The 25,001-nt window shown below is 34.0% G+C and overlaps 1 protein-coding gene across 1 annotated transcript in view; it reads right to left on the bottom strand.

Annotated features, from left to right (window-relative positions):
- Positions 1-4,519: 4,519 nt before the first annotated feature.
- The window catches only part of Mmp16 (matrix metallopeptidase 16), a 183,225-nt gene continuing 162,743 nt past the window's right edge, over positions 4,520-25,001 (bottom strand). Inside the window, exons 9-10 of the mRNA XM_057790517.1 lie at positions 18,542-18,657; positions 4,520-15,106 (exon numbers count right to left, since the gene is read on the bottom strand). Coding sequence (XP_057646500.1) covers positions 14,772-15,106; positions 18,542-18,657 — 451 coding nt within the window. The 3' untranslated portion in view covers positions 4,520-14,771. The remainder of the gene's footprint in view (positions 15,107-18,541; positions 18,658-25,001) is intronic.

The raw sequence follows: 25,001 nt of genomic DNA on the forward strand, positions 1-25,001 counted from the left end.
GTCCTACTTCTCCTTTCATGACTGACAGCAAAACTTTGGAGGAAGCTTTCAAAACTTTGAATGAAAGTTGTTAAGACTGTCATGGCTGCCTTTGTCTTCACCAACAGGAGACCACAAAGAAATAGCAAAGTCTGGAAGTGGGAGGAAAAACAGTGATTATATAAAGATGGGTAAATTGCTTTGTGTGTATGCCCAGTGGTGTTAAAGCAGGCTGTATGGTAGTTTATTATTATTACTATGCTTTTAATTTCCTTGTAAGTTCTTGCTTCTTGTGACAGTTTACAGGTTATATTCTTAGAAATATTGTTCACTACACTGTTGGGTGATCTTTTGTTGTTGTTGTTGTTGTTACTGAATTTTATTTTCCTTTCTTTGACACATCACATAGGTGAATGCAAATTCTAACTGAGAAATATATCAAGAAAAGGAAATTTTCTTTTCATACTGTACACTTTGTAAATATTTGTATAAATATTTCTAGGCTGAGAATACATTGTTGTGGAGGCTTATTTTTTTTAAGATTTATTTATTATGCACACAGTGTTCAGCCTCCATGCCTGCAGGCCAGAAGAGGGCACTAGACCTCATTACAGATGGTTGTGAGCCACCATGTGGTTTCTGGGAATATAACTCATGACCTCCGGATGAGCAGTCGGTGCTCTTAACCTCTTAGCCATCTCTCCAGCCCCTGTTGTGGAGTTTTGATGATAGTGGTATATGACCTTGTTTCTAGTGTTGCTTTTGAGGGCACTGAGGCCTTTCTAATCCTTTTCATACTGCGATGTAATTTACTAACCTTTTTTCTAGTGCATTTATATTGCATTTATAGTGCATTCCCTGACCTTTACAATCTGACATTTTAGAATTATATTCTTGACACTAAGTCTATTTTCATTCATTACACAGTACATAGCAAGGCTTCTTCAATCTTGAAAGTCATTTCTCTATATTATGGAAATTTTAGTAAGTTATGTAATTGCTTTCTTACTTCATTTCCTCTGGCCTTTTCTTCTAGAACTTTTATTATTAAAACATTATACTTTCCCATATTAGAGAGATCTGTCCTCTAATTTTCTAAGACTATATTGTAAATTTTACTCATATTTTCTGTGTTTTTTTTCAGAGATTGAATTTTACTTTTATGATAGTTGTATTAACTTTACCACAGTCTTAATTTCCAAGAAACTGTTTTTGGTTTTGAATTTTTAAGGACAATTATACTTCTAAAACCTGTTTTTCCCCTTGTAAAAATTTATTTTATTTCTAATCTTTGTTATTTGGTATATTCTTAAATTTGAATCTTTCCATAAATAACCAAAGATCTTTGGTATTGATCCTCTTTATCAGGTAACAATACATGCCTTAAAAACATTGAAAGGTGTATTAGCATGATTTTTAATAAAGACTGGTTTGTTTGACACTTACTGGAGCTACACTGGCACCAAATTTTATTAACACTTTTTGGGTTTTCAGAAAAGCATGCTCCATTGACTTGCCTAGGTGAAAACAAACAAATGAACATCCACTCCGCTGAGCTGAGGTGAAGGAAAAGAGTCACGTCCCTCTTTGTCTTAGCGAAGCACTCTGGCATTCTTCAGTTCAGAATTCCACACTATCCAGGGAAGAAAGTAGCCACAGAGAGCATTCCCTAGAAGCAGGATGTCCTAGGCAGGGTCCTAGCACTGGGTTGCTTTCATGTTCAAATTTAGTGAGCTGCCTTCTCCCCACTTCCAGAGAAACATGTTCTCCGTTGGTTTAGCACTTGATTTTCTTGGGTCTATCAATCTAGTTGTTAGATTTCCACTTTCTCTCCAATTTCCAAGTAATGCTATTGTCACCTTTCCTGTACTCTCATTTGTCAGGTCTTTGAAAAGAGAAATAAAAATATCTATTTTCTGAGGTTTAAGAAGGCTTCAAAGGTCAGGAAATTATATTCCTATGTTTGATCTACCATTTGAGCTAAAATTTCGGCAGTATACCCCACACTAACTAAAATCAATAAAGTCTTCATGGAGGACAGCAATCGTAAGCATAGTAGCTCAATAGCTGTTCAAAGCAGCAAATAGTTTTTAAAACAATTTCTTTGCTTGTCTTTGAGCTGTTTATCTGTTCTATTTTATTTCTGACTTGGCTTCTTTTTTTATTTCTGAGCACTTCTCTCAACAATATCCTACTTGCTTTCAGATCAAACACATTATTTGATATCCTGACCCATGGTCCCACAATAATTTAGATTGTATTTCCCTCTGAATAAGCAAAATGACCTCAAAGGTTCTTGCTAGTTCTTCATTATAGGGGGGAGTCCACTGTCACATTGTATTAAGTAAACTATTAACTACTTCTTTAATACATACATATGGATAGATTTGAGGAAGGATTTACCTTTTGGATATTGTCCTTATATTTGCTCTATCCAAGGGTACCTCCAAAACACAGGTCTCCTAATTTCACCAGAATACAATAACTTAAATATGTTCTCATTTCTTGAAAAGTAACAAATAGAAGAGAAATTATAAAATTTAGCTAAAATTTCACGCTTACCTTATGGCCTAATAAGAAACATTTTTGAGAAGGTTAGAAAGTAGTTTTAGAGAGAAATCATGTCAAGTACTTAAATTTTTGAGATTTGAAACAAGTTATTTAAATATCTTTATTCATAAAATTATTCAGATATATTAGAGACTATTTAACAAAGCCAAATAAAATTCCTGTGATTTTTATTATTTTTAAAATATCATTTGATTTAGTGCAGCACATTTTCTGGAGCTCTTCCTTTCCAGAAGACACTGCAGTGAATATCGTAGTGGGAGAAAAACAAAGCCACGTCACCACAGTGAGGACGGCACAGTTCCTAGAAAGTAGATGTTAGCAAGGAGCAATAAAAATAAACTTGCATACAAAATAATCCTTATCCAAATTTTGCATAAAGTTATGGTCATACAGTTTATTATAACATCAGAAAACCTTTGAAGTGAGAAGGATGCAATATTAATTATCCTGTGATTGCCCTAGGTGAAATACCCTGGAAATTCAAGATTTTAAAGGTACATGGGTTTTACCTACTTAGGTCAGAGAAAATAATGACAGCAAAGTTGAAGTTCAAAGCAGATAAAGAATACATTACAAATACAAAGACAACACATAGGAAGTGGCAAATAACAAGATTTTATGTGCAACAATGTTTACTGGTGGAAAATCTTGAAAGGTAAGTAGAGGATAGATTTTGGAAAGTCTACATATAAAATCTTTGTTCTTGGGATTGGGGAGAAAGCTCTTGCTATGCACATTTGAGGACCTGAGCTCTGAGCTTCTACATCCTAGTAAAAAGCTGTACCCTGCTGCACTGGGAATAGTGGGTTTCTGGGGTCAATGATTGCTAGCATAACCACTGGTTCAGTGAGAAACCTGGTCTCAAGAGAAGAAGAGGCAAAATGACAGGTGACACTTCTGAACTCCGTATTCATAAACGCCTTACCACACACAACCAAATACTTTTAAATATTTAAAAGAATATTTACTTTTGGTAGTGAAGTTTTATAACCTTGTTAGGGAAGATGCTTGTGCCAGGAAGCAAGGGGAATTGAAAAATAAAATCTTAGATAGGCAAGAAGATGCAAGATTAAAAAAAATCTAAGAGAAATAGGATGTCAGAAATACTGTTGAAGTTTATTGTATTGCTGGTGAGTGTTTATGAAGACAGGTGTGACCAGAGGTAAAGGAAGACACAAGATATTCAAGATTTAATGGACAGGTAGCAAAAGTTATCTAATACAGCAAATAAAATACAAAATTCAAGCAATATATCTCTTTTGAAAGAAAGAAAAAGATAGTTGTGATCTTTCTTTTCAGTGGTTGATTTTACAAAAAGGAAAAATTAATTTTAATTAGTTCATCAAGTATGGAAATTTTGAATATAAATTTCACAACTCATTATAAACCTACAGCACAGGAGATAGTGTAAAATAAAGATTAAGAACATGTGTATAGACTTGAATAAACTCATAATATTTGGTGACAAAAGTTGCCCATAATGGTAAGATTGGATTCTCATGCCTAGAATCAAATATCTGATGTTCATTGACAATGAACCAGTGTGGCAGCGAGCTCTGAGGGTGGAAGAGATAAGTAATATTTGTAGACTTACACTACTATTCAGGAGCTATCTAGAAAAAGTACTAGTGGTAATGTAACTATTAGCCTTATATACTGTGAGCAAGCCAAATGGGGCAGGAAATAACAAGTAGTTATTTTAATGAGAGAAATTTCACATACTTTAGAATAAATGGATCTAATGGAGAGCTGAAGAAAACAGAAAGATTAACATAAGAAAATAATTAAATATACAATTTATTTCTAGGATTAAAATAAGGAAAGAGAATACCTGGAATGGAAGGATAGTGGTGGGAGAGGTGGAGTCAGTTGTGAGCAGCTCTTGGTAACTAAATTTACTAAGATATGAAAGTAGCAGAAGAAATCAAAGTGAGTTAAATCATGCAATTCAGTCTTCAAAAAGAGATGTAAAAGATGAAAGCATGGAAGTCATCTTAATAAACACATTCTTACAATGTGCTAGGCATGTTACTAGATTCTTTATAACATTATCAGGGTATTATTTCTTCAAGAAAAATCCTTGTCACATATGGTTTAAAAGCATACAATCAGGTTGGTCATGGTGATAAATGAACATAAGCCCAGTAGCAGGCAGCTAAGGCAGGAGGATTGAGAGGGCAAGGTCAGTCTTGGAATCTTTCTCCCTCTGCTGTTACCTCTCATTCTCTCCCTATGTGCTTGTATGTGAAGATATAATTAATTTCTTGGTATACAGGTGGACAGATTTTTGTATGAGTGAATGTCTTTTTACTTTACTCCCATTAAAATTTGTTATTCTTTGTAAAATTCAGATGGCCTTTATGATTTGGAGATAATTGATACACAGAAGAACTGGTTTTCAGAAAATGCTTAGTTCAGAATTTTTAAATACTACTATTGACTATTTTCTGAAGAGTATTTAGCTGATTCTTAATTTATCCAAATGTTAAATTCAAAAGAACTTATTCTTAGTTTTATTTCTGAGAGTTGGTTGCCTGCCTTTCTTTAGTATAATAAGATTACTAAAAGAACAAGGGCTGAGATAATTCTAGTCATGTGCACAGCCCTGGGTTCAAATCATAGTACCAACAAGAAAAGAGAGTTCCACAAATGAAATTCTGCAAGAGACTCAGTATAAGACATAAAACAAAATTTAATTCAATTTACCTAACCCATGTTGGCATACAACTTTACGTAATAGCTCACATTTACTTCTTCTAATAGTTATTTTTCATACTTCTTGAGTCTCATAAAAAGTCATGTCTGCATTCATGACCACTTGCCTGAAGTGTATGTGGTACAGCAGTACTCTTAGCGCCTTTCCTTGATCACAACTCTTTGCATAAAATTAGTGGTATGGCAATCCTCCAACTGATACGGCCAGTTAAAGATACTTGATAATTCAGAAAAAAACATTTTTCTAAATTACCTAAGCATTTTCAACTGCCTGTTCTTAATTAGGAAGCCAAGGACAAAAAAGACTTATGCGATTGATCAGATTCTACGTGCTGGTCATAAATGAAAGCAAATCATGACTAAAACCACATGTCTATGAACGATTTTTCGGTTTTCTTATTTATTGACATTTTTTTTTTTAAAAATTACAGCACAATGAATTGATGGTCAATACAGAAGATGCAACAGTATAAAATGCCTTTAAACCTTTCCTTAGGTTAAGACACTTACAGCAGACAAACACTGCCCCATCCAAACCCCTTCTGGAATGGAAATGAAATAAATATAAATTAATAAATACAAAACAAATAACTGCACAGCCCTTAACTCTTTGATTGCTATGACACAAACCATGCTGATGATTCTAGCTTGTGACATTTGTATGGTTAAGGTTGCCGCAGCAGTCAAAGGGTTATAGCATTGTAAACATAAGTACATGGTGAAAATACTCAGTCATGTTACTGATCTATAGAATGAGATTAATAGCATGACCCTTGACCTTTAATGAGGCCTCATTATAAGGAGTCAAGGAGATAATAGCTTGATGAGCTATTACACAAACTAGGCAATCATTTTATTAACAATGTGCTATGAAGCTTTCATTGTACTAATAAAAGACAATTTGTGAATAAACACTATTCAATACACTGGTCAATAAAATCAATGAAAAAATAATTGAAGCACCACAAAATTTTGCCTGATTATATCTGACAGTCATAATACACTTTAGCACCATTTATTTAGCCTTTTATTTGCACACAAACAAGCTTTGTGTTTGTCAGTAGAAGCAATCAGAAAAAAAATATGCCAAGTTTAAGATGGAATAAATGTATATAATTCTGTGTGGGCAAAACCATAACATTCAACCCTGAAAATCCATTGAGAAAATAAATATGTCATTTCATGCCTTGTACATGGAAACGTACATGTTATCAAAACCTTAGTGAGATAATGTAGAGTACAATGTAAGAAACTCAGAGTTATATTTTCATACTCTCTCAGTAACTGACAACATTGTAGGCATCAAATAAAGGCTAAGATACAGTCAACCACAAGACAACTGTCTAAAATCCTAATTTCCTGGCCTTTCTCTCTGCTTCATAGTCTAACGTTGTTTAATAATTCCTGTTTTACCTTTAATGCTTGATTCCTAATATCCACACTATATAAATGAGAGGTGATTTTCATAGGAAGCTATACAATGCTAGGTGTTTACCTACAAGACAATTTTCCTCTGCAATTACTTATATCTCATTTGGACTCTGAAGGTTAAATGCTTGTGTAATTATTTTAAAAAATATGGTATTTATTTGATAAATCATGAGTGCTTCTTTCTCTTAACCTGTCTAGTGAATATATATGTATAAATACACACACATATATATCATATACTATATATTCCCCAAAATATGTTACCAGATAGCTTATATAGATATCACATATCTATATTCATTGTCAGTTATATTGATTCACTATTGGAATCAAGATAACAACATGTATTGAATTCTAAAAACATCTTAAAGATAAATACCACACTGGTGAAGCAGGCAAATTTCTCAATGTCAATAATATTTGATTTGTTTAAAAAATTAGACTATGAACTGATTATATTTTATGTTTTTATTAAAAATTAAGCTTGTTAAAAGTTTATATTAGCACAAAATTAAACTAGTAAACTCCAGCCATTTAATTTCCATAATATAAAACAAAAAATATTTTATTAAAATTAGATACATGTTAGAAAAAAATTTTAAAGATTTTTATGCTTGAAGCAAATTTTTATGGGCAAGTCTCTAAATCCCCTGAAAACAGAGGTCCACCATAGAAATGCTGATATATTCAAAAGCAATGCAGCAGAAGCCACATACATTATTCTTTTATTCTATCTATCTCTTCCTTATATATGCAATTTACCCCTAAAGGGAAATAAAGATTCAAGGCTGTAGGCATGCATTTCCTCCTGATGTACTTAAACACTACATTGTGATATTTACCATACTGTATATTTATACTTCATACATTCTCCCAAAATAAATTTCCATTGCTGTCTTATCAACAGACAACAGCAATTATACTCAGCATTTCACTTCTTTTCAGGGGAAGAGCGCTATAAAAATATAAACCAATGCAAAAGCTTGGGATGCTATAAGGACTATGTTTTCTATTTGATTTATGATGGAAATTTCTGAGGAACAAAGACACATCTCCAGGGTTTCACCTGTATGCTGCTAAATTCTGGTTTTCACAAAGAAAAAGAAAACAAAATCTAAATAAAAACAATAAAATTGGGGAGAAAAAAATGGTGACTGAAAGGAATCAAATAACGATCACAGAAGGGTGTGTGGAATATGCTGACAGTCATCCACTCTTGATTAGAATCCATGGTTGGTTGATTTTGAAATTTGTATCCATGAATATAGAAAGGAATAATATCATATATAATGAATATAGAGTAGAATTCATATCATATATAAAGGAAGAAAATGAATATGCAACATAAATTCTTAATTTAACACAAAAATTCAAATTCACAAGGAGCAAGAAGTGAGGTGGTAATGTTATTTCAGTGTAGTAAAAAAATTATATTAGATAACCCTTGCATTACTACCGAAACTATTCATTTGAAGTATGTTTTATACTAACAAGTGGGCTATTGGTATATAGGAAGGGAATGAGATCCAGTGGGTATCACTTGACAGCAAACATGCATTCTAGTGACTTCAAATAGACAGGGTACACAAGGCTTTATTCATCACTATACTTCCAAGACAGGCCAACACAGCAACACACATTCATACAAATATTGCAAGTACAAGCAGCACCATAGCCTATCCCTTCCTGTCACACCTCACCGTGGCATGTATCAAAGGCCTGTGCTGAAAACACTATGCTTGCAATCCAGTCTAGCTACATATTAAACGCTAGAAAGAGGTCCATATGCAACTCATATATAGAGAAAAATGTTTTTTTAATATGAACAAACAAAGGTGAAAGAAACTGTAGAAAATGTCTTTGTAAGGTACAGTTTTGTTTTGTTTGTTTGCTTTATTCTAGCTCACCATCCTTTCTTTTCATTTTCTCAGTGAAATAATAGTGATATCTTACTTTGAAGCTAAGTGTCATGGGGGAAAGAGTTATATTTATATTTTTGTCCCTTCTTAAGGGCATAAATATCCAGCTCTGTGGCAGAGCGCATGGCAACGTCATGTGAATCAGCACAACACTACAACTCGTGATGGGTTTTCCTTCATAGCCCAGTGTGCCCTTTCATAGAAGGACACTTAGAGAACACATCTGAATAATATAATTAGCTCTATGTTAATATAAGAAAAATTCCAAGACACACTGCTTTTTAAATTGAAAGGCATAGAATCCCAGATCTCTCCACATATAAATGTCCTCCATATATAGCTTCTTATGCTTATGATGTACTGATCACAAGTACTGATTTTGCCCCATTTTTTTAAAAAAAAACTCTACAAATGCCTGTGCAACCTTTATTATATCACTAAACTTCTTGTAGTCTTCTATTACTACCTACTATTTATTCTAAAGAAATGGTGTAGGTCATGTTCTGTCATTATTAGTTCATAGCCATGCTCAAACACTGAAAACTGCTACTTCTGATTTCTACCAGAAAATAGATGGAAATTTTGAAATATCACCAGTGATTTTCTCTAAATTTCTGTGAATATGTCAAGTCAGTCATCATTCTAGGTTTTCTGTACTATTGAATTCTATTTCAGAGTAGACATGTTGAAGGAGATATAATTAGATGTTATCAATCTGACCTCAAATATCTCAAAAATCAACTTAAACGTAGACCAACAAGAGAAATGGTGTGAGTGGTGCATTATAGACATTTAGATCAGACTAGAACACTAAGGCAACTTTTGCTACTATGCCAAGTGTTTTGTGTTTTATGATTATTGAGGTAAATATCTGTCCTAGAGAAATGGCTTTTCTCACAGGGGTCTAACGTCCTTCTGACCGGGGTTACTTTTAACATTTTGGGTCTATGAGGCAATGGGTGAGTATCAGACACATTTATACAGTGACTTCTACTGAGGACTGACTAAGTATATACATTGATACCATACTCGTGGTGTGAAGAGCTTGAAGTTTCTTTTTTTTCTCTATTATTTTTGTTCTTGCTAAAATAAAACTTCCAGTTGTAATGTTACAGGGTGCTAAAGTATGACTTTATATTTTACAAAAGACTGGTTTTGAGCTTCTCCACTGCCCACTCTACTTACAAAATGTAGTTTTCACATGAATGATGTGGTACTATCCTTGGTTGTTAGTTTCCTTATTATACTAAGTTTAGCTTTTAAAGGGTACTTGTTTAAACTTTATGGCATAGCTCTCCTTTCTTCTTAGACAACAGGAAACCCATTACTAGAATCTGATACTTATTTCCTTGTTTCTTTTACATCTATTGTGGAGGTGAATGCCACTGGAAAGAATGACAAGACTCTACCACATGAGTGGCTTGATCCCTTCTATGGCATCATAGCTTAGTAGAGACTGTATTTGTAGCTCTTTTCTATAGATCATCTGAATGTCAAACTTGTGGTTTCAATGGTATATTGTGTCTATGATATCTTGGAATATGCTCTTAAAGTATCAAAAATTAAACATTTTGCTATGATTACTGTAAACATTTCCTCACCATCCCCAGGCTTATTTCATTATATACTACAATCTCACAGACTCAAAACTATCAGCAAATCACTGCCTTTATTTGTTTCTGGAAATAAATACCAAATACCTAAAAATCTGATTATTTTTATGACTTTTGTGTAACACATCTATTCAAGTATAACATCTATTCTTCTTCAGAGAGCACATTGAGTTCAATTAATATGGGCACACCAGTTACTCAGTTGTAAGGTCCACATGACAGGAGTCAAAATTTGTGCCACATTAGAGATACCAACACAATATGGAGAACTTGAGAATATTACATTACTCTTCCTAGAATCCAGTAAATACACCCTCTTTCAGATATCACAGCGGGAAGTAGAATCCGGGCAATGTTCTTTTAGCCACTACATTACATTGCAATCATTCACAGCAATGAAATACAAATAAATGTACAGTATGTGAAAAGCCAAATTTTGTGTTATAAAAGAGATTGTAGGCAGCTCAAGTAACAAAGGTAACATTTTCTTATTTCAGTAAAGCTGTCTCTATCTTTTAATACTTAGTAATTGTTTTGGTGATTATTATTTAGTAATTTATTACATTTGCTTGAGAAAAGCCTTGCTCTCTGGTTAGGAACAGAAACTCTATTTGCTAGTAACATCTATTGTTCTCTAATTGAGCTCCGTAGCCTTTGCCATGTCGGTGGACATCTGTCTTCACCCTGTTGTTGCCGTGTGCAGAAAACTTTGTTCTTAGATGGGTTAGCAGATATCTAAAATTACAGCTTTCTTTACACAACTGATGCAGAACTACTGCTTTATAAAACATTTGAACTGGTCATCTATCTTAATATTTCACTTCGTCCGATTAATAATGTATAGAGAAACAATATTTATCTGAAATTGTAAACTATAAATTCATTTTATGTAAAACCATTACCTTGTTTACATTTGTCTTCAATATTTGGTAAAGTAATAAAAATAATGAAACAGATGAATAATTTATGAACATGAATATGTTTTCATTTCAGTTTTGGAAATAGTAGGCCTGGAATTTTCATGTTCCTCATTTTAAAATGACAGAAAAAGACTTGATTGATTGCACATCTTCACTGATATTGAACTCACATTATGTTCTTTATGCAGAGAACTTCCTTTTTTAAATTTTTAATTGCTATTTTCATATAGTAGATTAATTAATCATTTCATTTTTCTGCTTTCTTTAGCATTGCCATATTTCTCTTTTCTTTCTTTTTTTTTGAAAACAAAACAAATCCCAAGTGTAAGAAGAGTCAGCAACCATATGAATGTAGTGCCTGGCACAATATGAACAAAAGGAACCAAGGAACCCCAGTGTTTTTTTTTATTACATCATACTTAGCTCTTATCATTTATCATCTTATAAGTGTCCTAGTCAAGATAGTAGACATATAAACCATTTTTAAAAGTACATAGACTTCTCATATTCATGGCAACATAACCCAAATCATATCCATAATGTTTGCCATAACTCAAGCAAAATGAAGATTCCTTCCTTTTCAATGCTATGATTATTTTCTAGCCCTTAGGTACTTACAGTCTTGTGACGAATCAGGGTACTGTGGTGAATGAGTAAAGAGGCAAGAGATTGCTTATTCGACTTCTTTTTTGATTTTAGAGAGAAAAAAAGGTTCAATGTACGTTGGTGGAGTTTCTCAATGATTTGCACATGTCCCCAAATCTTACAGTTCCTCATTTCTATCATTAGAAAAAAGCTTCCAGTCATTTTTTTTTTCTTGACATCAAGATCCTGAAAGGATTAAACCCTCTAACAAGCAAACACTGTATCAACAGGCTTATGTATACGGTCCGCCATGCTCTGCAGAAACTAACCATAATATTAGCATCATTTAGAAAGGAAGTTCTGAAGTAGAGATACAGGGCTGATCCTTGCCCTCCCCTTTCTTATTGACCCTTACGCTCAAAATCTTTGATGTCCTGTTGAAGTCCAAATTGCATTTCATAATGTGATATTACAAAGCTATTCCTCTTTTATAACTGTTCTTTTTGTCTTAGCCTTACAGGATATATGCTCAGATTGTAGGAAACACCAGCTTGCAAGGCTTTTCAGCATGCCACCCATGACTAGAAAATATTTTCCCCAACCAAATCATAAACATGTAGTTTAACCAAAAGGCATTCTAATTTTCATGCTATGTTGAGTATAAATATAAATTCAAGGCAGCCAAACTATCCATTTCCAAATAAGAATGTATACCTACACTCATTAAAAATCATCTGGAAATGTGTATTAATATTAGCAAATGAGTAAGAAATTTTCACTAGTATAAAATTCCTGCTTTATATAAAAGCCACACTGGCCATTCAAGTATTTGAGGTTTTTTTTCCTATTTTTTTTTTGTAATTTTTACTAAAATGATGAAAGTAAGCTTGAAATTAAAGAAAAAAAATAAAAAATACCTCTACCTATAGGGCATCTTCAGAGTGTGCATGTGGAGAGCAAAGCGTCCAACTGCAGATCCAATACCCAAACTCTCTCTCCACGCTAAGGAAACAGCTCTTGCTTACTAGGTCTTAGAGAACAACAATCCAACGGAGAAGCGACACCAAATTTCCTTCAGCTTGTGCCAGTTTGCAAGTTAAAGGTCAAAGGGCAAAGACACAGAACAGGACTCTTCAGGGAAAATTTTCACAGAAGACAATGTTTAAGTTGTTGTTAATGACAGTCAACAGATCAATATCAAGTTCAAGGCAAGCTGTTCATTGTTTCAAAAGCTAATCCCCTCCAAAGCTGGCTTTCACACAAAGCCAATTGTCTGACTTGTGGGGTGCTTTCCTTCTGACCATCCCTAATAAGTTCACAGCCCAGTGGCTGTAAAGACTTTCACTGCAAGAAGCAGCTCCTAAAATCAATAGAGGTCTGTCAGTTGCTGACTTTTCTCTAGGAAAAAAATATTGATACAAACCCGCTCTGCAGGTCACATTAAAATGACAATACTGCTGTTAGGACAAATTACACTCAACAATGGAATGCTTTGGTGTCTCTTGGCTCTGTCAGTGATCAAATGGATGGCTAAATGCCAGAAGCCACACCAACCCTTTGAGAACTATGGCTGACATGCAATTGATAATGCATTGGAAGGTATTCATGCAAACTCAGAGTCATTGCTTCAATTCTTTTTTAACCCCACAATGCTAACTGGATATCATGGCAAATTGAATTTTCATGCAATGGAGTTTAAATAAAAAAAATTCAGTGTGTCTGAAGAAGAAAAGGCTTAGAGGTTCCTCTAACCAATTATTCAAATAAAATTTCACTCTCATAAGATATTGTTAACAAAATATCTTTTTTTATTTGCCAGAAAAATTTTGGCAAGTCACATCACTGTTGTTTGTTATAAAAGTATTTATGGGTTGCTGTCAGTCATTAAGGAATTACATAGGATTTAAGGTATGCTTTACACATCTGAACTTGTTGAACCTGTGATGGCTTTCACTGTTGGCCAGTTCTACCAGTGTGACCAGACCGCAAGACTGATCCACATGACTCTTGAGCCTGGTCTGATAGTTCTCAAAGGGTTACACCGATGTACGACCAGAATCGCATGTCTTTAAAAAATAACCATCACTTAATGACGTCAGAGACACACTTGTTCCTGCTCTGCTTTCTGCTGAGTATTGCTGACAGACCAATGGAAGGCCTGGAACAAAGGCCTGACACAACGAAGAAGAACATCACAATGATGTTGGGTCAGGAGGCAAGAGGGGGTTCAGAAAGATTTCAAAACAATCAAAAGGTCCTGTTGGAAAACAGCTATGAGTATGGAGGTGATGAAACGCTGTGGACATAGCTGAGAACAGCTGTAGAAAACGAAAAATGCATGTATTATTAAGGCTGTTACTATATTGCAGATATTTTGGCCCCTTGTTTGTTGGAAAATGGCTGTCCCAACAGTCTAGAGTCCTGCATGTCTGTTCCAGATCTCCCACCTGAAAAAAACGATGTGCAGGAGACTATCCATAGTGGTCACAGAGCTATCTTCTTTGGAGACAAAGCTGTTTTGGGTCTTCACACTTTCCTGAAAGTTCATTTATGGATTTTGTGTTGTTTTTAAAACTCTTTCTTCTTTTGCCTTAAAGCAAAAACCTAATGGGTTTTCTGATTTGCTCTTTTTTTTCTCTCTCTCTCTTTCTTTCTCTCTCTCTCCCAGAAATGGGCTCAGATTTCAGAAGGAAAAGTTTTTTTAAAAAATTAAGAAGAAACTTTTCTTCTATATTTCCTCTTCTTCAGTTAATCCTGAAATTTTACTGGGCATTGAGCGTGCAGAGGAAAGGCCTACAACTGAATGACAAAGAAAGACAGAGGACTGAAGAACAGCAGATACTGTGCCTCATGGAAGCTTCTCCATGAATGTATTTCCACTCATGTGCAGGACCAGGAACCCTCTAGGTTTGGAAGGTCAGCCCCGAATCAGGCTGCCACAAGCCTGCTCCTAACTAGGAAACAGCATAACAGCTCTTGTCTTGAATCTCAAGTTACCACAAACTCCTGGAAAAGAAAGAAAAAAAGAAATCCCTACATCACACCCACTCTTGCATAGAGCGTTTACAGTACAGTATGTGGCGGGGTGTTCCTTTCCTCTTGAACTGGAACACAGTGTAAACCAATACAAGAAGGCATAAGGCCAAGATGCAGGGAATGACAATAGCTATGGCTTTCACAGTGCTGGCTGTGTTGTCCAGTTTGATGACAATGTCTACATCATCTGGTGGACTGAGTCCTTCTTTATCTCTGTCTGCTGGTCCATCACAGCCCATAAAATCCTTGAGGATGGATCTTGGATACCCAGGTTCTACTTTGAGTATCTGGTTGTTGAATTTCCAATACTCCTTTCCTTTGTAGAAATAGGTAAAGCCTGAGGAGAAAACATACATACACAGATACTACTTATTTGTGATTGTGTATATGAACATGCTAATGAAATAGACTACTTCCCAAAACATGTGTTTTAAGATTTTAAGTCCTTTCAATTTCTACAGAAAAAAAATAACAAAAAAACACAACCCTCAGTTCAACTGTATTACAAAGGCTCTAGCTGCTGTATTCCAGGAATTGAACCCTTTCTCTCTATTTCCTTCCTTTCTTCCCTCCTTCCTTCCTTACTTCCTTCCTTCTCACCTTTCTCCCCGTCTTCCATGTGTCTCTTCATACTTGAGAAAGGGTCTAATTATGGCCCCCAAGCTGGGATAGAACTCTTTAGAGAGAGTGAGCTGGCCTCAAATGTAGGACAATTGTTTCTCTTGGTTCAGGCTTCCCAGCGCTTGAGTTTCAGTTGTATGCCATCAAGCCTGGCTTGTACGTTCTAAATTTAAAAAGTCCTGTGCCTAAAATACATGGTGGCAGGTTATCTATACCCATTCCTAAATGTGGACTGTAAAGAGGGTGTCATCCTTTTTTGGGAGGGTGGAGGGCTTATAGGAGTACTATCATATAATTCACATCAGAATCACGATATTAACTGTTATCATGGAATTTTGAATTGCTTGAAAAATTAAACCATTGCTGATCCTCAAACTGCCACTGAGGAGACTGTTTGATGTACAATAAATAAGTTTCTCACCCATTCACACCTCAGGGCACATTCTCAACATCTTAGTATCGGTATATTTTGTGCTCTTCTTAAATAAGAGGTTCCCCTTTGTTATTTGGAGAAGTCATAACACATTGTAGGTATTTTATTTTGTCTATTGGTAATTTTAACAAGCAAGCATGTATTTGTAGCATATATACACTAACCTCATTTCTGACTATAATTCATTTCTCCTTTGTCTTTTCTCCATTTGTTATTTCCATTTGTCATACCTACTTATCCTAAACTTGTGCCCCTAAGTACACCTTATGGAATTTTAAAATTTATTATTAATTTTTAGGAATAATGGGAAAATAAATCACTTTTATCTTAAAATTACTGAGTAATACTTCTAGTTCATCTATGAAGAGTTAAATAGGAAGTTTCAAATAATTCAGTAATCTATGATGCAAAATATTGTGGTTAAAAATAATAGATGTTTTAAGTTCCTAACATACCTTGTGAATTTTCTTAAAGATATTTTCCAATATTTTAAAATGTGTACCCAGTGAAGTTTCTCATTGTGCTACTTGGACTTGGTTCTTGTTTTTAGGTAAAACTAAAAACTAAAACAAACAAACAAGCAAAAACACAAAACAACAACAAGAACAACAACAACAACAAAAACCCTAAAAACTCTGCAGTAATTTAAAAATATATTTAAAGAGTTACCTATTTTGAACAGAATGTTACAGCTTAAGCGTTCAAAATTATGATTATTATTGTATGTTATTATCATGGAAGAGTTACATTGTTAAAAGCACTGTTTTTATCTTTCTTAACTGTTCCAGTATTAAGAATAATTAATCTCCTGTTTTTATTTTTTGACAGATATTGAGGCTAAGAGGCAAATACATATGACTAGGACCAAATAAGACTTAAGCACTTTCCCACAGCTAGAGCTATAACACATGACTTTGCTTTGTAAACACCACTGGGCAGATGGGGGTCAGTCCTGAGATAAAGAGTTCTGCAAACTCAGGAAATTTTAGGTATGACGTATAGGTCATCATCGGTTACTTCATACTGGAAATTATTTGGTTCGGTATTGTAAAAATCTGTAGTGGCTTTTAACTTGGAAGTAGAGTTATTCAGTCATAGCGACTTGCCAATGAAAGCAGGAGCATACAGACTCAATTCATCCCGCAAAAGAACTAGTATCACTGTAATGAAACCCTGTGTACTTATTCAGCAAGTCTGGATGAGAAGTGCTGAGGAACTGTAAAATAGCAGACTATGAGATGACCACAGATGAATAATGCCATTGATTCATAATTAGATCTTCAAATTTGGTGAAAGTACTGCTTATGGCTATAAATAGGAGAGTAACAGCCACAAGTATCCTCATCTCTAGTTTTCAGCGAAGACTAATTACTATAAAGGTAATGAACAGCACAGCAAAGTTCAGAAGAGGCCTCCTTCCATAATGACCAGTCTAAAGTTTTAATTTTACATTAACAAACTCCAAACATGGGAATAGAATTTACATTTCCTGAATATAGTATTAGGATAATAAAGTTTCTCAGTAGAACTAAAAGAGATAGTATGAAATCTTTGTAACAGATATATGTCACATTTTGTTTGTGTTCTAATCGTCTGTAATAATTTAGGCTTATTATCTCCATTTATGAAATATCAGTTCAATAAATTTTCAACTGTTTCACTCAGTAAAAATAGCATTGCTATTCTATTCTTGTGTTATGCTTATGAGAAAAACTTTTAAGAAAATCAATGAGAATGCAGTATAATTTTATATTGTTTTCATTTATATTTGTTTTGATTTTATTGGATCATTTTCTATTGTTTTATCCTCGCAAAGTAATGAGACATTTATAACAACAACAAATATCCTTACAAAGTAACTTGGAACATTTTTAGGTTAGACCCTGTGTTGCACTTTCTCCTCTTTCTTGTTTTCTTACATGATATTAATTAGTGTTAAAATAAGTTAATGGGCAAACTGAATCTTTTGGTAGGACAATTAAATGAATTTATGAATATACTTGATCCATAGCAAGCATTCATGTAGCATCAGTCATATTTCATGGCTGATTAAAGGAAGAATTAAAATTAATACTTAGATATTAGATGTGACATGATCCATCTAGTAACAAAATGAGAAAAACATTAAATTTGAAACACTTATGAATTTATGGATTAAAATAAATGGGAGAAGACTTTTAGCAGCAGATTTTGAAAATGGTTAGTAAACTAGAGAAATCATTTAATATCCTGTCTTCTTTGATTTATGATTATCAAACGTAATGTATAGGGCTTATATGTTGTTTCTTATGACAGCCATGATCTGACAGTGTTGAGGGGAGTTTTCAGCTAAGCATGGATTAGCAGAGAGTGTCATTGAAACTGGCTGAACTCAGGACAGAGTCATTGGGACAAATTCCTGTCTCGCACACACTTGTGTATTTTTCATTAATTTTCATAGCTATGTATATCATGTTATTAAATAATAAACATTCCTCAGTAGTAAAGTACTACTTATACTTTCTTCTAATTAACTTAAATAAATATAAATAAATTAAATTGAAACTGCCCAGAGAGTAATATTAGGTGTAAATTCTTAAGAAGAAAAATATAAACAGAAATTATATATATGAATATATAATTCATAACTCTAGCACAATAATTTCAAATTATTTGATTTAACATAAAACACTGTGATATTGAAATAGGAAACTCAGGAGCTGAGTCTGTGTTGTGTACCATTTTCTTTGTGCACGAACGCTCCCTGAGGCGATTCAGGGATCCCCTTCCAGATGGTGATGGGCTTGGGATAGCCAGGGTCCATGGTTTTCATTTCTTCACTATATCTCCAATATCTAAAATTGAACAAAAACAATAATACATATATGAAAAATTCACTCATGGAAGTATACATTTTCATAAATGCTTGTTGTATGCTTATGTACCTCTTAATTTAAAAACAGACTAAAATCACTGGAATACAATTTAACATAAAAATTATTCTCTGTCTTCTGCACTGTATTATTATCTATATCCTTCATATGGTAAAAGGAGTATTCAATCTTTTAAAGTTATTAACCATAGCAAGTGCATAAAGCTATCTAAGTAGACTTTTAATGCATAAGGTTGCAACCAACCATCATGTATGCACCTATATACATGCACAGATGGATGGAAATATATACATGTTGACTCTTGATGGTCATAAAGACATAACCCTGACCAAAAAAGGCAAGATCTTGCTTTTATTAACATTAGAGTTTTAGACATATGATTATATATACAACAAATGAAATCACCAATGAAGATATAAAATTGATAGAAACTATTAACTGCCACGAAGAGAACAAGGCATAAAATGTTATAAATATATAAAACATTAGAAAGCAAGTCCTTTGTGGAAAAAATTGATATAGGCAAGAAATGTAAGGGACAGCAACTATGGGAGGAACCAGTGAGGGAGCAGAGGAGAGGGAGCAGGAGAGAGGGGGCAGGATTGAGGGAGCAGGAGAGAGGGGACAGGAGTGAAGGAGGAGGAGAGAGAAAGCAGGAGAGAGTGGGCAGGAGAGAGGGGGCAGCAGTGAGGGGGCAGCAGTGAGGGAGCAGAAGAGAGGGGGCAGGGAGGGAGCAAGCCTGAGTGGTAGTCAGAGACTGTCTAGGTTTGAGTGCTGAGAGGAGAACTAGTTAGTACACACTAATGGTTAATGTTAATTGTCAACTCCAACTAGATCTTTGGGCATTCTTAAGGGATGTAAATTTTTTAATCACTCTAATTGTTATTGGTGTGTGTGAGTATTCTCTGAGGAGGGGACCCTGGGCAGTATAAAATAAAGAATACAAGTTAAGAATTGCAGAGGCTGGCTCTCTTTTCTTTACCAGCAATGCAATGTGACCAGTTGCTTCAGTCACAGAATGCTTTTACTTTGCCTACACAGTGATTGAGTGTTTGAAATGTTAGACAAAATAAATTCCCTACTGAATTACTTCTGCCAGAGTGTTTTTTAATCACAGTGACAGGAAATCAAACTAGACATAATCTAAAGATCACTTTGAGTTAATATTTCATAGAATTTAAACTCATACATAATTGTTTCCTGCACTGAACCAAGAATAATTTGGGGCATGGAAAATAACTAACTAATAGCATGGATGTGACGAACATATTTTCCCTCACATATTCAGCATATAGATGGAAGAACATACATTGCAATTGGTATAGGATTAAAGTTTATTTAAGATTTTTATTTGCATGATAAATAATGGAACATCACACATGCACTCATTTGCAGATGATATAAATGTAAGTTAAAAGTAAATTGTAAAGGGCTAAATTAGAATTATGGGGATAATTTAAAGTCCTATGGATAACACTGTTGGGACTAATTGAGTCCTGGCTTTCAGCTGCTCTTCCCTCCTAGAACCTTCTAATTGAAGTTACTAGAAGCTGTGCCTAGTTAGAGGATCAGAGGATGGGATTATCACCTGTTGACCATTGACTACAGTGTATTTAAGTCTACATGGTGTTAATAAAGAGGGGCTTTGGTATCAGTGTTTAAGGTCTGCGTGTCGGTCTGTCTCTGCTTGTGTATTCTCAACCTCCAGCCCCTTGCCCGAAGCTCGCGAACTGGGTTCTAGTGCACAGAGCGCAGACACGAGGGTGCGGTGCGCGGCATAACATGATTACTTAATAACATCATTAAATGCTTAGAAATCAGAATAGTTTCCTGAAAACCCTCAATATGACAATATCAACACTTTATACAAGGCATGATGCCTATAAAGTGAATTCCCACAATACATTACTTTATTACACTTAATTCCTTCAATGATCTCTCGTTATATTGTACACTAAGTCCTCTGTGATAAAGTTCAAACTATGATCATAGCAACCATGGTATCAAGCTGAATCAGTGACACAGCACTGGCACCTAAGTCATCTTCCGCTGTTTTAATAACATAAAATTTAAATTTAAACTAACTCTCCAGTTATGGCTCAGTATGGTGTTGAGCCATGCACTCGCTAGCACTTTCCTAGACACCGCAAGCCAATGACAATGATGCTGGCCACTCTTACTCTGTATTTTCCTCCAAATATTGGTGTTCATTTGTTTGGTATAATTTTCTTCCACCTGAGTATTCCTAGAATGCTCATCCACGAATATTCATCCAAACACCTATATCACAGGCCATGGAACATTCCTAGCAATTATATTTCCAGAAATTATTTAAGGAGTGCAATTTTTTTATTACAAACTACATGTAAGATATAATTCTGGGTGAACTTGTCAAAATAAATAAACTTGGGTTCTCCTAGCAACAAATGGAAAGTAGAACTGGAGATCATTTTGCAATTTGAGGAAGTGAATTTAGGATTAAATCCCTAGGTTGTCTGCTGTATGTCAACTTTGATATACAGCTCAAAATCTTGAATGGGATAAAACTGTTCAACCCTATCCAAGGTATCTTGCAAAAATTTTGGCACTGATTAACACAGGTGCACATTCTAATTTCATAGATATTTTGAACACCAGCAAAAAAAAAAACAAGCATTATGTTTTTTTTCTCATGAAAGCTAAACTTATGGGTTCATTAACAATTAAAAAGCATATTCAGACATTAACACTGTAAGTAAAACAGGTTAAGGGATGTTAAAGCTAGGTCTTTTCATAGAGAAATCTTGTAATACCGTGTCAAAGTAACCTTTTGGCCAGTTATTATAAAGATTATAAAGGACATTATAGCCTTTTCATCTGCTTTGATAGTTATCGCTACTGCATAATACTGGTTCTAATTAGACAAATAATTTTAAGACTTATTTATATTCATTTGTTTGTGTTTGTGTGACTGTATGCCGTATGTGTGTAGTGATTTGTGTAGTTCAAAAGGGGCATAAGGAACCCAGGAGTGGGAGTTACAAGTACTTATGAACCATCTATTGTATACACTGAGAACTAAAGTTAGAACTTTGGAAGAGAAGAAAGCACCCTTAACCACTGTGCCATCTCCCCAGAACATTATTCGAGAAAAGCATACTTAGTACTTCAAAATAATCATTAACAGAAATCTTAATCAGTTTTCAGGCAACTTGTCGATCACACCCAAAGAAATAAGCTTTGCATGCAACACCATATAAAATTTAATATAAAATTCATGTTTGTCTGATGTATACCGTTCCCCAAATTCTACTTACATAGCTATAACTGCATTGAAAACAGATGATAGTGTATGCATATTTTCTTACCTAAAATGACTGTCATGATTAAAAAGCTCAACAGAGAATATTATAAACATGTGCAAGAATATTGCCACAAAGAAGAAAAGAAATTAAAAATTTTAAATAAAATTTATATTAAAAAATTCTTTGTATTTTAAGAAAAAAGAAAAAAAAAGAAATACAAACTTTTGGAGAAATTTTATTTCCAGTGATAAATTATGTGTTACTGAATTCCAGACTGAAATCCATGTTTATCCAGATGTCATTTCACATGACAGTGACATACATTTCATCATCTTAGTACTCATGAATCTTAGTCTCATTACAGGAGACAATTATGTATGAGTTTAATTCTACTGAAATAACTAGTAAATAACTCAAGGTTATCTTTAGATTATAGATTTTTCACTTTACATATAAATATTATCATTTTCCAATAATTTTATTTTATTAAGAGTTATGCAAAGTAGAAATAAGAAAAAAAATTATAAAAATGGGTTCTGTTTCCTAAGAAGTAATGTCTTCAGATACCAACATGCAAATAATGTGAAATATTAATAACTCATCAATGGAAGTATAACGTTACCTCCCAGTTTTCTAATTTAGTCTGATTTCTTTTCCATAGCATTGTTAATGAGGTCCATAGAATACAAGTAAATTGTTCTACGTATGACATGAGTTGGTACTCTATGCTGTATAGATAAAATAAGAAGTTGAATTTTTATTAACCTAATGTTAACTACGAAAATTAATAGGAATAAAAATTCTAATTTCAGCTGAAATATTAGTAGCTGGGCCAAAGTGTGAGTCTCTGTTTTCACTGTCTATAAAGGGCCATAATATGAAAACAACTTAAGGTTATTGGATTGTTTATAGCTTATTATTAGCTTCTTCTAAAGTAATATACGTTTCATAGTTTATAATAGGAGCCTTGGGTTAAAACAGGAGCCTTATGATCTTCCCTACTATGATGTTTTTATTATTTAAGGTCCATCATTTAGTATATGTTAAAATTAATTTGGAACAAACTAATAGTGGCTTGTTTAGGACCAATATGATGGTCTTAGAGATGATGGCATTAAATTTATTGAAAATGAATGGGCTGTCTCATATTTATGTCGTCTCCATTGACATTTTAATTAGGTTAAGTTGTTGTAGTGGCTTATGCCAATAATTCTAGCATTTAGAGAGCTGACCTGACAGGGCCCATAGGTATGTGTCCATTCTACCTTGACTAAAGGTCACAGAGTTGAAACTTCTGTTTCTTGAAGGTTATTGTCAACAGGTGTGGCTAATATTCAGACCTGGTATTTCAGGTATTATGAAGTAGCTCTGTTTCAACTTCAAACAAAGGTCCCACCTTTATTTAGACCAGAGAGTTTAGCTCTCTCAAGTTTGTTGTCAACAGGTGTGGCTAATATTCAGACCTGGTATTTCAGGTATTAAGAAGTAGATCTGTTTATACCTCAAAGGAAAGGCTAAGGATCCAACTTAGTTCTTACTGTCTTAAGGGAGTAGGAATAACAATGGATTCCATCCAGGGAGTGGTTTGCCTACAGAATGTTTTGGTATAGGCTGTGAGTGCTACTCTTCTTGTTCTGGTAACAGAATGTTTAACTAAGAATGTAGCCCATAATCCTTTAACTGGTCTCTTCACTCCTTGTATCATGTTAATGCAATTTTACCTTACTCCTACCTTCTAGGGTCAGGGTATTTAAGTAAATGGAAATTAAATGCAGGCAGTTTTTAATATTCACTGGAACTCCCTCCGGATAATATCCTATGCTTCTGTTTGTTATTTTTCACTTGACTCTTCCTTCTCTTTACTTATTTTTCTAAGTCCTATGACCCTACCCAGTTAAGTGACATATTTGTGGAAGCTGGTCTCTAACACTAATCAAAGATTTCAAGTTCAAAGTCAACCTAGGACAATAGGGAGAACCCTTTTCAAACAAAAATAACAAAATAAGAAACTATGCTGTAAATCTGCAGATTCACTATTATGATTACTCTATTCTAAGTTCCTCATCTATTTCATTCACATCAGCTTTTCCTCTGTAGAGTGCTATCTACTTTCTTTGATTGTAGTTTACATGTCTTTGATGTATCATTTTGTTAGTGATTCATTTAGAAATATTTTAGGAAAGCCCTGAATTTATTATAGTGAATTGTAAAGTAGGAGATTTTGCAACAAAAATTAATCCATATGAAAGTTAAAAACACAATTCATCTATAAATGGACATTTTTTATCCATAGAAACCAAATATCAAATCCTATCTCTTTTTCAAGTAAAGTTAAATGCTTAAACTCTCTTGCAAGTAAAGTTTGTAAATTTTAAAATAAAATTTATACTCTAAGTTATTTTTCTCTTAAAGTAGTGGACATATTCTAGGATTATTTTATGTAATAACAGTAAAGTAAATTTTGCTGCCAAGTTGGAAATTCAAGTCCTATTTCCATATTTGTGAATATTTAATAAATTTACTTATAAAAAGATGTACAATGGCATATTATGGCCCTTTATAGACAGTGAAAACAGAGACTCACACTTTGGCCCAGCTACTAATAATTCAGCTAAAATTAGAATTTATATTTCTATTAATTTTTGTAGTTAACATTAGATTAATAAAAGTTCAACTTCTTATTTTATCTATACAGCATAGAGTACCAACTCATGTCATAGGTAGAACAATTTACTTGTATTCTATGGACCTCATTAACAATGCTATGGAAAAGAAATCAGACTAAATTAGAAAACTGGGAGGTAACGTTATACTTCCATTGATGAGTTATTAATATTTCACATTATCTGCATGTTGGTATGCAGAAGAACATTACTTCTTAAGAAACAGAACCCAAGCTGGGCGGTGGTGGCGCACGCCTTTAATCCCAGCACTTGGGAGGCAGAGGCAGGCGGATCTCTGTGTATTCGAGGCCAGCCTGGTCTACAAGAGCTAGTTCCAGGACAGAAACCAAAAAAGCTA

Source organism: Chionomys nivalis, chromosome 16 (assembly GCF_950005125.1).
Source record: "Chionomys nivalis chromosome 16, mChiNiv1.1, whole genome shotgun sequence".
Taxonomy (NCBI): domain Eukaryota; kingdom Metazoa; phylum Chordata; class Mammalia; order Rodentia; family Cricetidae; genus Chionomys; species Chionomys nivalis.